At 35.2% G+C, this 15,371-nt stretch overlaps 1 protein-coding gene across 1 annotated transcript in view; it reads right to left on the reverse strand.

The window, feature by feature from the left end:
- The window catches only part of LOC113232625 (serine/threonine-protein phosphatase 2A 55 kDa regulatory subunit B delta isoform), an 81,275-nt gene that overhangs the window by 3,932 nt on the left and 61,972 nt on the right, over positions 1-15,371 (reverse strand). Inside the window, exons 3-5 of the mRNA XM_026467396.1 lie at positions 8,451-8,605; positions 5,340-5,540; positions 1,174-1,310 (exon numbers count right to left, since the gene is read on the reverse strand). Of these exons, the coding sequence (XP_026323181.1) occupies positions 1,174-1,310; positions 5,340-5,540; positions 8,451-8,605 (493 nt within the window). The remainder of the gene's footprint in view (positions 1-1,173; positions 1,311-5,339; positions 5,541-8,450; positions 8,606-15,371) is intronic.

The following is a 15,371-nucleotide window of genomic DNA, read 5'->3' on the forward strand; positions in this document are numbered from 1 at the left end:
ATCGTATTGGTTATTAAAACAATAACGTCAAGTACTTTCCAGTTCAATAACGGGTATCTTATCTTGGGGCTCTATAGAAGACTTAATAGCAGATAACTTATGGGGTGAATGTTAAGTTTATCAGCACTTGATTTTCATCGTGTATTAATTATTTTTACGGTATACCAATCGGAATATAAATATAGAGTTACTACCTTGTTGCTTGCCTGCCCTTTAGGCAAATATTATCATCTATCGTTAACATGGCAACTGACTTATCTCGCTTTGTGAGATATAAAATTGTTTTCGATTTTTCATTAAAAAGGCTGGTGGTCAAATACCATAGAAGATGGAATCAATATTATAATACGACTTTACTTATGAAAAGGGTCGAGGAGCTACATGCGTTTTGCCAGTGGCCGTTTTTATCTAGCCCTAAACCAAAGATAGGGTATACGATGGAACGAGCACACCCAGAAGATTCAGATCTTAAAGATTCTCGAGTTGTATGTTGTTTTAGTAGCAGTCGAGTCTTATGAAAGAGTTCGTCCAGGGAAGTACTGCCACCTTACCCATTTCTACCGCCAAGGAGTAATGTGACCATAACTGCATTCCGGTTTTAAAGGGTTAAGGGTGCTGGCGAAATTACAGGCACATGGGACTTGTCTACTTATGTCTCAGGGTGACGGGTGCAGTGGCAGTGCCCCTCAGATCTTTGCGATTTCAAGCTTTGAGTGGCACTGCAACTGTTATGGACAGGCGTGTAGCTTACCACCAGATTGAAATTGATTAATATTTTAAAAAAGAATGTGCTCGGACACAAAATTGCAGGCAGAGAATTCCTAGGTTGTGTGCATAATAAATTACAACGAAAAGTGCTTAGCACGTTATTGAGTTTTTTATTGTATGTTAAATAAAAACATGGATTATTATTTTGTGTGACTCATGTACTTTGTAATTGAAATATATTAAGGCAGGCCAGATTAGTAATGTTTGCTGACTGCAGTTTGGAAATCCCTAACCTAGACGAAGCCTGTTTACCCGAGATCTTTATCCAGATTTTAACGATAGGGTAAATCGGCGGCATTACCCCAAAGCAAAATGCCGTATGTTATTAAACTGTGTAAGTAGCAGAAGTAAACCAATCTAGCTGTATCGACGTCTGAAATTTTCGTATTTTGTTGTATAGCTTACCTAGGTGATGCCTCAACCATGAGTTCGGCTGGGCGCACAGTGGGCACGCGGAGTTGTGTGATCCGCGAAGGATCGCGCGGGCGGCCCCCCTCCTCGCGCGTGTTGTAGCCTGTCACACGCTTATCGCGCTCTGATACCTGCACGAAGAACACATTGTCACTATCATTATTAGGTTTCAGGTCATTTACATGCACGCGGCTCATGTATGTGACGAGCACGCCCTTGAGAACCTGTCTATATGTTAAAGCGACGCTCGTAAGTTACACCGGCTCAGGTATATACGAGTAAATAACAGTGTTGCCTCCGGCTAAATATCGAATATCGGACAGATTAACGCACGTCCGGAAATTGGGACGAAAAATTCCACGTATTATATTAAATTCAGTTATGATAAACAACTTCGTACAATGAAACAAAAAAGGTAATTTCATTTTCAAGTCTATAATTTAAATTTATGATTCTTAATAAAGAAAGTAATTGTTTAAAATTCTTCAGTTCAATTAACTTTCAAAGAATTATTTTGGTCTGCAAACAATACATACTTGATTGATTTTGTTAGCGTTTATTTCCTCATGACTAAACTACATAATAAGCAGGCAGTTTTCATTTGATTTGGTTTCTTTTTAGATCTCTTACGAAAATAAAGTTAATATTTCTTTTTGATAAATAAGCGAAAAATTTCGCTTTCCCGAACTCACGATGTAAGATAATAGTTAATATCGATGCCATACTTACTCAAACTCGTATCGTATAAAGAATAATCATTCGGGACATGGCAAAACTTTCCATTTATTTTAAATTTCTTATCAAGGATGTTAATTTGGATACATTACTTTAAGAATAGCCAAAGCCAGTGTGTGAATATGAAGGAAATGTGATGTGAAATCAGCCTGCAAAATTTCTATATACAATCCATTTTTTGCATTTCAGTAACTTTGTGCTTTAAGATATGAGTTTGAGAAAGTAAGGCGACGATATTAGTTACATGTTAATTTACTCTTTTTTTCTCATTTTTCCCTCTTGCTTTTAGATATTTCGGCCGAATACCAAAGAATAGGCCGAATACCGAACACTAACCGAATATTTATTGCAACTCTAGTAACTACATTTTAGGCTGACAAATTACTTTTGAATTTTGAGATGCAGGTGCTAGTATTAACACTTAATATCGTATCACATGGTGGTAAAGAAAATATATCTTGTCAAACATGACAATTATTTTGCATTGCCTAAAGAAATTAAAACTAAAAAGATATTAGGAATGCAACTGTAGAACAAAAGTAAATGACAACAGCGAAGGAGATGAATGAATGAGAGAAAAGAAAGGGAGAACGGTGGCGGGCAGCGTTTCGGGTCAATTAAGAAAAAAATAAGTTGCTACTAACAACCGAATTTTCTGTCGAGAAAATTCCACATTAATTTAGCCGACTATACCTCCCAATTTATGCAGCCATATTGAATATTTTCCATGGACATTGGACGCCATAACATTTATATCGAGTTCTTGAAACATCTATCATATTCATCTATCATATACTCATGAAGACTTTCTCTTCTTCAAACTCAAAAATATCAGAAGACATAAAAATAGAGTTAATAGAATTTCGAGATTACTAAACATTGGAAATAGAACTATTATTTCCGGGTCTAAAATCGCGTATATTGATTTTTGTTGAAAATCATGATGATATCCATTTAATTTTTTGTGAAATTACTCCACAAGTTAAGATCGAACACTAAATTCGAACACGAGATTCGAACCCGCGTCTCTGCCAAACCAAAGTCCCCGCTGTACCAACTTAGCTACGGGTCGCCTGTCTCGACCATGGGCAGACCTTACGAATTTCGCGTATTTTTGTTTTTATTTAAAAAAAACAAACCATGGTCACAGTAAGCCGTGACAACGGGACCTGAGGGTCTGTCTACTCTCGTTCTCCGTCCGAAACAATTACTGTCAAATAAGTGACACTCGACCAAATTATAAAACCCATGATGCGAATGAAGCTTCATACTTGACATTGTCTTTTAACTTGGTCAAATAATGGGAACCAGCCCGAAACGTTTATAAAAAATAGGTAATTTTCAATATAAAACATTGATATATAAAACACAGCACTTCAAATATTGAACAATACTCGTTGTGTCTATGTAAATGACGTCACAACAAAGACAACGCACACATTTAACACCCGCGTTAAAATAAATACAAATGAAGACAGAAAAGATTCTAGAAACAAAGTAATTAACAATGACATTTATGCCAGCAGAAATGCGGGTCTAACAAGCACGCGTTTGCAAAACAATCTCGTAATTATCACGACGAGCATATTGCTTTTATGTAAGCACCAAGAAGTAAAAAAATATATTAATAAGATGTGCTAAATTACAATAAAATGATTAAGTAATTAATAGATTCAGGCGTTACTTTGTGGAAGTCTATGTAAATAAAAATGGAAGTAAATTAATTTGTTATTCCGTGAATCCGGTGAAGGTTAACTCGTCCAAAACAGCTGCGCTGGTGTTGAATATTTTTTTTAATAGCTTCCCCCTCCGCATAAAATTGATAAAATAAATAACACAAGCTCAACTCCACCACACCAAAAATATATCCACCAAAAATATACCCCCTACACGTGATTCCCCTCTCTACTAGGTATCCTCAGGGGTTTTGATTGCTTAACGCTCCGCCGAAGAAACTTCTTCGAATAATTTTTAATCTTTTGTTTTATACTAAGGGCTAAGAAAAGTCTATGCAAGAATTCGTGTAGTTTCTGCCTCGGCGCCAGAGAGAAAAAAAATCTTGTCTACCCCCGACACGACGCGCTCTGTCGCAATTGTATGGGGCGGGGAGAGGTGCATTGTCAGTAAACGAACGTTTATGAGCGTGGACGGGTGTTGCTTAGTAGTCAACATATTTCTTTCCACAGTCGGTAGTAAAACGACAGCTCCTTGGAAGACTCGTAATGCACTGACACATTTTACCCTACACAAGTCTGTCCAAAAGGATTCGTATCGTGTGCATACTCATCATTTTCTCGTCTGCAACAGACACGGTATGTTTTCGTGGTTAGATTCGACAAAGTTCTTGTCGTGCACAAGACCATTCTCATCTTTTCTGTAGGAAGCACGTCCTTAGCGTGTACACGAGCCCTAAAGACATCAAATGACTAAGGTATTCCGCAGATAAGAGAAGGAATGTTTAAACATAATAGCAGGTAGAGCTATAATATGAGCATTAATGTGTTCAAGTTTTAAATGTGTAAGGTGCTGGTGAAACTACTGCCACGTGGGACTTAACTTTATGCTCATGGTGACAGGCGCAATGACAATGCCCCTTAGATCTTTGCGATTAAAGCTGAGTGACACTTCAACTGTTAGGCTTGTCGTTTACCACCAGGCGCACGACATGTTCGTCGATCCATACATTATAAAAAAGTTAATCTTTATAGATAACCTCAGAAGAAATGTTTCTGATTTTGTAAGTGGATCATCGAACTGCATATTGGTACATTATTTAATCATAAAAATTACTTTTTTATTAATCCTTATAATGCATTGCAATGTGAATGTAATCATTCTGACGACCTCTGTGCGAGGTTCCCAGGTTTGATTCCCGATAGGATCAAATTGGAAAATGAACTTTTCTAAATTGATTTTAGTCTGGGTGTTCTGGGAAATGCATCAGATTGAGTTATGTGGCTCTGGTACTCATAGTGCCGAGAAGACCATGCAACAGGTGTCGTTGTTTGGTTATGTGCCAGACAACAAAAAGCACACTAAACGATCTGAACATTAAAGATTTCGGCCTTTGGGCCTTTTTTAGAAGGCTATTATTTATTAATAATTAGGTAGTTGTAATAGTAGCTAGGTAATGTAGAAGCTTGTCAAAACTACAAACTTTCTTGTTTACTATTATAAAATACAGATTTCATGTGATTATGAAATAACTACCTTAACTATTACCATGCCCTACTAGGCTCATAATATTCTTAGAAGATTGTAACATCTATTTTACTTATGGAAAGCCATAAAAATATTTATTATATAAAAAACAAAAACAGATAACAATCAAATTACATTGATAAAAGTTAAAGTAACGTCAGTTATTGAGTTATTTTGCTGTTCTTTATAAAAAAAAATAGATTTGATTTTAATTATAAACTCACCTTCCATAATTTAATAGTCTTGTCATTGGTGGAGAGTAGAAAGTGTGCCTGATTTTTTCTCTTGAGCCACCGAATCTTGTTGATCTTCTCTTCGATTTCGAGAGACTTGAGATAGTCGAATTCGGGCTCGTGAGACTGGAACGTAGAGTACACATTGTACTCGCCCTTTTTAGGAACACATTGCTTTGACGCTGGGTCCCTCTGTGAAAGAAATAAAATTGAAATTTACAAATTTATTATATCACCACCGTCAATCTATCATACGTCTACATACATTTTAAATGGCAGTAGAGCTCTTTGTGAGAGTTCGTCCAGGAAAGTAGGCTTGAGTAGTTTATGTACTATGAACTGTATGTATGTAGTGTGTAAAAACACTTTATTGTACAACAAAACAAATTCGTAACAAAGAAATAAAACGTTATTGTACATAATAAATCCCAATGGTGACTTCATAATTATTTAAAGTCAAATTTTGTGAGGAACGACATTGGTGTACCACAAGGCTTACAGCTTTGTCCATTTTTATACATATACGCAACAAAAGTCACTGGCCCGACCATAGACGGTTTAGTGATGGCAAATTGTAACGCCGATTACAAATCGATTAATTAATTGAATGAATCGATTTGTTCAATTGAGTGATACTAGCGGTTTTCCTTACATAACCTATATAAGCATATTTAAAATGTCAATTTAAATCCTTCAAATCCTTACACTTAGATACTCGTTCGATAGCGATTGAAATGTTCCATTGAATAATCGATTATTAAACTTAAATTGATTGAACCGAATGTTTTTTTTTTCGAACAATACTATGCAACCATAGGCAAGTCACAGAAGTATAGATGAATAATAACCTCACTTTTAGGCTACCATTTTTCAAATACTATTTTACGATGCTATTCAAAAGAATATACTTGGAAACAGTAATGACATATCAAGTCGAAATCTTCGAAATACACGTGAAAGTGTTACTTATTCGATTTATTGAGGGATTGCTTTAGAATTTTAACCAAACAGGTTTGTTTACTTTTTGTTCAAAATGGATTAGAACAGACTATACATTTGACCATTCCATCGGTCCATAACATCTTAACTGCTCGATCGATATATCTAAATGCGGTCTAGACTCTTTTTTATATTAGACAACATCACATACGTTGCTCTAATCCCAAAGTAACTAAAGTACTTGTGTTATGGAAATAGGAAACGACGGTACCACGAACACCTAGACCCGAAAAAATATAAAAAAGTAAGTTTACTACATTGACCCGACCGAGGATAGGGCCTGAGACCGGAAATGGTGACTCTATGAAAACCAAGTGTGCAAACCACTCGACCATGGAGATCGTCGATCAGTTCTAGAATAGCGTCTGTTATATCTGAAATATAGGTATATTTAATGAAAAACAACTAAATCAAACCATAAATAACTAGTCCTGCATGATGATCGTAAAAACAACAATAGTGTTTATCATGTTGCAATCGCGTAGCTGCTCTGCGTATGAACAGCGATACAGAGACTGACTCGTCTGTCAACTTTCTCCCGAATGTGCGTACGCATATTGATTATAAGTAAGGTAGTATAGTTAAGGCCTTTATATTTGTTTATTATGTACGGATCTGTCATGATTCGGTGATTCTCCAACTAAAGTTCTAATCTAATTTCCGTGACAATTTTTATTATTTAAATATTCAAGTATATTATAGCGTAATTATGAAATAATATTTCACGACACAGTAATCGAATATGAAATAATATTGCACGATAAAAAAATCGAATACTTATATGATATTAGGTATGACCGAATTGCTTTGTCGTGCCTTTAGCAGAAGAATCCGCTGTTCTATTTTAATCAAAAAGTTTTTTTTTTATGGTATAACCGACGGGACGAACAAGTCGTACGCCTGGTGATAAGCGACACGCCTGTTCACAGCAGTTCCAGTGCTAGTCAAAGCTTTAAATCTCAAAGACATGAGGGGCACTGCCATTGCGCCCGTCGCCCTGATACGTGATAACAAGTACCATGTGCCTGTAATTTCACAAGCACCCTTCCCTTCAAAACCGGAACGCTGTAATGCTCACATTACAGGTTGCTGCAGAAATAGGTAAGATGGCAGTACTTTCCTGGACGAACTCTTTCACAAAAAGCTCTACTGCTTATAAAACCATTAAGGAAAACTACAAAGTTTCGGGTTTCTAATTATTTAAAGACAAACGTGTAGATTTGCGAGATTATGTAAATAGGCAGCTATGTAAATACCTCTGTGACAGCCACAAAAGCAAAATTTCAGGGATAAGCTTCTCGTTTCTATATAATATATAGAACTCTTTTCTATATAATATATAGAAAGGAGTAGCTATACCCATAACATTTGCTGCTTAATTCAACAGAAACCAATACTGGTTTATCAAAACTTTAACCGAACTTTTTTGAAAATTAGTTACATAGTGAATTGAATTTTTTAAATATTTCAGTTAATTTTATCTGACGTAATGCCATAAAACATAGTTATCACAATGGTATATCATGTCTATGGTTATTTATCTCGCATATACATAATCTTTATCAAGTCGCAGACGTAATCGATTGAACGCAAATTATTACAAACACACTTGATATTTCAGGATATATGTGTTGTCATAACTATGTATGTTTTTATTAAATTCCAGGAACATCGCTAATCAACACTATTTGGACTTGATTAGACTCCCCATGGTCACGTCGTAACTATTTAAAGCTGAATTTTGTGGGAACCCATTGGTGTACCACAAGGCTTACAACTTGGTCCATTTTGATATTATGCAGACAAGAGGTTGTACTACATGTCGAGCGCGTTCTGAAGTGTAGCAGCGGCAACTAAGTGAATTTCACTTACTTTGGGCAAGCGAAGTACGTACACTTGCGGCGTCTATCTAGATATGTCTGTGTGTAAAAATGTTATTTACAAAGAGCAACCCCTAGAGCTTCTCACTCATTCTTCTCAGGGGAATCTGCCTTACAAATGAGCAGTACAGTTTAATCAATAATATGTCAATTTCAAGTGTAATTTGCCTACCAATATAAAGATTATTTGACTTTAGCTTTGTTAAAAAAACACATTTCTCACCTGAAATATAACAACTCTGCCACCTTTGTCACCAGTGGCGAGAAGTTCTCCATCATGGTTGAATTCAACGCAAGAGATCAGGTCAGCCTCCGTGACGTCATCTTCCAGGGTGCCTTTCACCTGGCTAAAACACCACGTCGTCTCGCCACCATTGCCTGGAACAGCGTCCCCTTCTATTAAAAACAAATAGAACAGGTACGATTTAGTGAGACATTCTCGAACAGAACAGTTTTTGAGTTTTCCACATTCCGCATTTGATAACAAATGAGGCCCGACACTGATGATCAACTTTATCGTCCGCCAAATGAAATATATAATTTGCCGTGATCTTGAATTGAGTACTGCATGGAATTTGACAGGTCGGCAGACAAAAAAATCATCTGTGTTATGCCTATGTTGTCTGGTAAGGCAATTCTTGTTAAATGTTGAAAAAAAATGTTAAATTGCAGTTATTTCAGAACATAAAATAAAGATATATCGATTCTTCAGGGAAGAAAATGTGTAAAAGTCAAGCTACAAAGTTTTGCAAACTTGTGAAAAAACAAATATTTCTTTTCGTTCGTTCATATCCTTTTTATTATTATATTTATAACTATGTTTACTAATTATAAAACTCACTTTATTGGCGAAAAACAATTTTTAAGACGAAAAGAGCTTGAAAATTTTAAGGCAACCATATAAACACCTCTTCTTTTATAAATCGCTTTTACGCCGTATTTATAACAAATTAAATTTTAAAATAAGCTCGTTACATTTTGAGATACTGTTTAGTCTGCAGACAAATAATTTAGTTCTACATTTTAGTTCTACGTAATAAGGTAAATGACAGGAATAGACACAGATTTTCATAGATTATGTAGAAATATGTTTAAAAATATTTACTAAGCTGCATCCTGCAAGCTATTAATAAAGTTATCAATATAAAAAATATATCTTATGAAAAAGGAACAAAGAATTAAAGAGAGAAATATGTTTAAGATTAATACTATTATGTAATATTAGTTACACAAAAAAAACAAAACGGTTAGTTATAAAGTTATTAACAAGCTAGTAAATGCAATGTCTACAAAATATAAAATACAAAATGTGTTAATTAGAGAAGAATGTTTTTTAATAATATCACGCAACGATCTTTCGAGAAAATGTAAAATACCACAAGATAATTCAAATATAGAATTTGAATAACCGTTAAAAAATACAATACGTAATTTTTAAATTAAAATACGCGCTAAATAAAAATTATTGATTGAAAATAAAAGTCAAAAGAGTCTAATTTCTATCTCAATTTAACAGTTTATATTAAAAAATAATAACCAATGAAATAAACATTTCAATGTTATATTATACGTGAACTACCTAATTATGTAGAATTTGAAACAAATTAGTTATTAAAATAAATTATTTAATGTAAATTTTTAGTTACGTCTTGTCCCAGATTGTATTGGTCAAAAAAACAATGGCATAAAAGTAACGGGATGCCTAGTACATACAGTCACAGATCGTGTTCCAATGCAATCTGCAAGAATTGTGCCTCCAATTTGTATAATTATCTCGAATCCTAATTCGGTGATTCGCATGCCACGTCAGTTCTTTTCTTTTTAACATCTTTTTTAATTACAGGCAGAATATTTTAAAATCGACGCACATTTCACAAATTGAAACAAAACAAACACACAACACGCGAGTTTGGATACATGTCGTAATTACGAATGTGGAATTAAACGATTATTTTGAACCTGTTTTTAAAAGACAATGAGATGTAATGTTATACTTTCTATGGTCGTGTTTTAAGTAACATAATATCAGCCTTTTGTGCTATTGAAGGGAGCTGAAACAATGGAAGTGAAGACAAAGGGGGGGGTTGACGCATTTGCGATGGAAAGGAAGAACCTTGCCTGTCAACTAAAGGGTTATAAATAGTTGACGTAGTAATTATTATTGTCAGTTGCGTGATTGCAAGGGCGTATTAAGGTACATATAATTGAATTTCCTCAATACGAACGAAGATGTTAAAGTGTAGCAATTTCATATTTCTGTGATTGTCTTTTGATAGCAAATCAGAGCAAATTTTGTCCGCTAGAGGCGCTACTAGTAACTTCAGTATGTCCAAAATATATACTCTTATTCCACCCTTTACACACAATTACGCAGCCAGTAGTGGTGACTTTGATATTGGTGCGTACAGTCGATGCCCTAAGATATCTGACCCCTAACCGACTATTTAGTTCTGAGTAGATCAGTGTGAAAAACGGTGTTAAGCAAACTTAACATTTAACCCGTGAGACGTGAAATACATTTTGATTGATTTCCTTATTGCGTCATTAGTGAATAACGTTTTAAGTCAATTTGATCTTTAATTATATTACATAAATTTCAAATAAAAAGCAGGAATTCCGTTACACTTTTCAATTGAATGCGTAAGAAGGTTCTCAGAATCAAAAGGTCAGGTATTTTAGGTGGGTCAGGTATCTTAGGGCACGACTGTACTTCACAAAGCACTGTGGAGTAAATAACAAATTCGATCGTTCGCTCAGTATTTTCACATTGTCAAGACACAGCGCGATTTATGCTTGTTTTTCCGGTAGCACAATACCCCGCACTGGTTTCGCATCTGTCCAGCATTTGAAATAAATGTCACGGGAAAATTACGCCTCATCGCCGAGTTGAATAAATAATAACATAGCCATGATCAGCGCAAGCGAGCGCCTAACAACTAACTTTTTATTAATCAAAGAAATAAAATGTCAATGTCAAACATTTCACGGATTACATGCTAATAACTGTCTAAAATCAGGGAAACGCATCCAGCTCTCGTGGTACTAATAATTCGCCCAATTTGAGGCGTGATCTACATCTTTTTAATTTGGTCAAGTAGGGAAAGCAAGATGGTGAACGTGCTTATTTTCACGGTCATCTAATAAGCCATAGTATTGGTTTAGTAAACACGCGACAATGGTATAGCCAAGCCTGTATAGGCACGCAAAATGCCAACTTAAAGTAACGACTTTGAAGGCAGTATACGAATTCTAATTAAGTTTGGTTAAGTTCCAAAACTTTGTCAAGAATGTTCATATAAATTCTGGCTTCTGTAGTATGGTTAAAACAAAATTTAGTCGTGTTCAGTAGACAGCTGTCGCAGTAAAACCTCAGTGACATTTCTTCAAGCTTTGCCTGTCGACTAGAATTATTCCATGACGCTTTCTACGGCGTAGTCGGATACCGATGCGCGACTTTGAATGTTACTAATACTAATCATTCGAATGGGCAAATCATTCGCTTAAGTCGAATCCAAGCACAATCATTCGACTCGAGTCGAATTATTAACTACCGAATGCCCCTGCCATTCGATCGAGTGTACGAGTCGAATGATTATTACATCGGAACACCTCATTCATCATGTCCAAACCACAAAATATCCCTGTCCCATCACATTTACAGTGTTTATTATATATCAGAGAGCGCTAGATTATCACGAGCAGAAATGCTCTATGGAATCTATGGATTAGTACTACTAATTAGTAATGAATGATCATTCAAATCATTCGAATACGAAAATTAGTAGGTTACTAATTTGACATGATTAGAGATTACTAACGAGTCGAATATCGAAATTATTCACAATCGCGCATCGCTATAGTCGGGGAGATAATTACTTAGGCCACTGAAGACTAAGGGTCGTATTCTAGAACTCTACTCAATGCTCAAGTCAGGACTTGAGTATGATTCAAAGCAATCAAAATCATACTCAAGTCCTTGGTATTAGGGTCGTATTTCCAGTGCTTGAAATCATACTCAAGTCTGCTCAAATCCTGACTTGAGCATTGAGTAGAGTTCTAGAATACGACACTTAGAGTCGTATTCCAGAAGTCTACTCAATACTCAAGTCAGGACTTGAGTATTGCAGTGAGCACTGAAAATCAAGAGTTCTGGAATACGACCCGTAGACATTACGACCAGTTAAACCAGTTCAAAACTCCCCAAAGATATTATCGTTGATTTAGAGAATTCCGCCTTTTTCTATTTAGCCGAGTTCGACGACACTCGAGTCCAGACTCGACGACGTAACCCAAAGTCAAAACTTCAAGTTCAAAAACAATCTTTCAACAGTTTGGCACATTGTTCCTGACACTGACTACGGATTGAATAGAACAAAATAATAATAACATATAACGAACTAAACATGTAGTAGGTAGGTTGAAGGAAAAAATTGTAGTAAAAGACACATTTGGCACGGTACCAAGTATGGATGTGATCATGCACTGAACATTAACTCTGCCCTTGTTTGTGTTACAATATGGACAATTAGTTCAAAGGCACAGTAAAGTCTTCAATGTTGATATTTTACAATAGAATACTAGGTTTTTTCCTTGATAATTTCTTATGTCTGTTTCTCCTTTAACCCGATCATGTACAGTAACGACGTGTACCTACCGTAATTTTAAATATCAGCTTATGGTACTACGGGATGTGCCTTTTTTGAGAATGGATCTCAAAAAACAATTTTTTTTATTTGATTGATAGTATTTATCTTGAAAATTTTCTATTGAATCTATTTAAGCCAGGGTTTCAACCTTTTTCTAGTCATGGACCCCTCTCAAAATTTCAGAGCCTACAGGCCCTTTCCGAAAAGATGAAGAACTTCTTGCTGTGCACGGACAAACCTACGCTGGTATTTGTTGTGCCGCCAGGTTTAGATTAATAAGAATTCTTTTTATGTTTCAGTAAATAATAAATAAAATAAGAAAGGCTCGCGGGATGCATTGACGCGCGTCTCGCTCGCTCCAATAATGGATTGCCGTCAAAGGGCGCGAAAATTCAAAATGTGCACTGCACCTGTTTACTCACAACATATTGTGTAACAATTTTTATATTAATACGATGTTAGGTAGCCTCGTGGACCTCCGGCGTTCATTATACGGACCTCTTAAGGGTCCTTAGACCATTGTGGCAAAAAAAATTGTGACATTTTTGTGTGCGGTACTATTTAAATACTGTACATGAACGGGTTCATAATAAATTAATAAAGTTGAATTCATTGTTGTTGAGTTGACTCGGGGCATAACCCAGATCACCAAAAGTAAAACAAACTTAGAAAAGTTTATTTTTAAATTAGTCCTATCAGTAACCAAATTCGGGACACGGAGCATCCAGTACCCACAGTTAATGTTAATTTACAAAGAGCAAACCCCAAAGTTTCCAACTCATTCTTCTCAATGTAATTTGCCTTACGACATTGTAGCACCACGTTTATTTTAGTAGCATGGTCATTTTAGCCCCATGGTCATTTTAGTACCATGGTCATTTTTCACTTTGGTTATTGGTCGCTGAAAGGCATCCAAATCATTCTTTTTGAAGGAATGTGTGTAGTAGTTTAATCAATGTTACGATTTCAAGTGTTTATTTTTACTTACCTACGAAATAAAGATGTATTTGAAGTGCAAATGTTATGCCGAAGTTGTCAAAGTCAATGAATTGACTTATTGAATTATGAATAATTCATCTAATTAAATTCCTTTATGTCTACATAATATCTAGATCAGTTTAAAGATCTACTTCCAATGCCATATTAATATACACCACTTCTGAAGAACTATTAAAGTTTTCTTATCACTTCTGAAGTAAATTTTCCGAACAAAATATTTATTTTGAGACTCCTTGAAACTGAAATATCTCCAAATTACACTTCAAAAACATCTTGTTTCCCGACTGTTCATCAAATAGCAGATTCCATTGATAAGAACAAGCAAGGTACTGAAGATGCCACACATTTCCTTGAAGATTTCTTGCCACAATTATATTAGTCAACTCCATCAAGCTAAACAAAGCTAATGACAAATATCAATATGCACTGCATTGTCACAAACTCCACAAAACAACATACCATTTGTGTATTTTAAATATCACATAAAGGAGTACAGTTGTAAACAAAATAATGTTTATACCTTACCTTGCTACGCAATACACTTCCAATCAATTAAATTTGAACTCCAGTTCAATTGAAATCTATTTTGTTTAACAAATACTCAAATACGTATGGGAGAAGTAGACTGTATAGATTACTAATTTCTCACACACTGACATGATCTACTGTGTGGGTATCATGGAAAACAGCATAAACCCTCTTAGGTAAACACATGCTCAGTAGTGTATACGAATTGATATCCTTCCTATGATATCTGCCTATTCCTAATCATCATCGTCAGGTTAATCTTCAAGAAGAAGTCACTTCATCATAGCAGTGGAGAGATACCAGCTTGACCATCTATTTGCACACAAGATGATTGGTCACTGGCTGGTGTCACAAATACTTCCATTATGCCAACTCTAGACTGTCTTTAGACAGAACCTTATGGGCCTGGAGGAGAATAGCTTGTAAAAGAGCACATTCCATTGAGCTCTTTTACAAACTGTCTTGTAAAAAGACACACTCCATTGTGCTTTTTTACAAGCAGTTGCAGATAGTCTTTACCATTGGGCATTCTATAATTACAAGACTTTAAAGACAAAATATTACATTAAATAAAATGAAATGTTAATGACATTACTTAACATAAATAATAAATAAAAATGTGTATAATATTTATTTCTCAAATTCAACCATAATAGTAGATGAGATTTTAAGAAATAGATTCAGGCGTTACTTTGCGGAAGTCCATGTTAATGGAAGTAAATTCATTTTACTTTCATTAGATGAGATTTCCCCTTTATCCCATTAAGCTAATTAAAAAAAAAAATGCTTGTGTTGGATACAGTAACACACAACAACAACATTTGCAACATAGTGAAATTTATAATGTACCAAATAGGTCAGTTTCATTACTATTATTAATTAACAAAAGTAGGGTCTCTAGCGCATGAAACATTGCAACGGAGACTAATTTGTTGTACTTTATATTTGCAAGGTACTGAATACATTTTATT

Source organism: Hyposmocoma kahamanoa, unplaced genomic scaffold (assembly GCF_003589595.1).
Source record: "Hyposmocoma kahamanoa isolate Upper Pololo Valley unplaced genomic scaffold, ASM358959v1 76, whole genome shotgun sequence".
Classification (NCBI taxonomy): Eukaryota; Metazoa; Arthropoda; class Insecta; order Lepidoptera; family Cosmopterigidae; genus Hyposmocoma; species Hyposmocoma kahamanoa.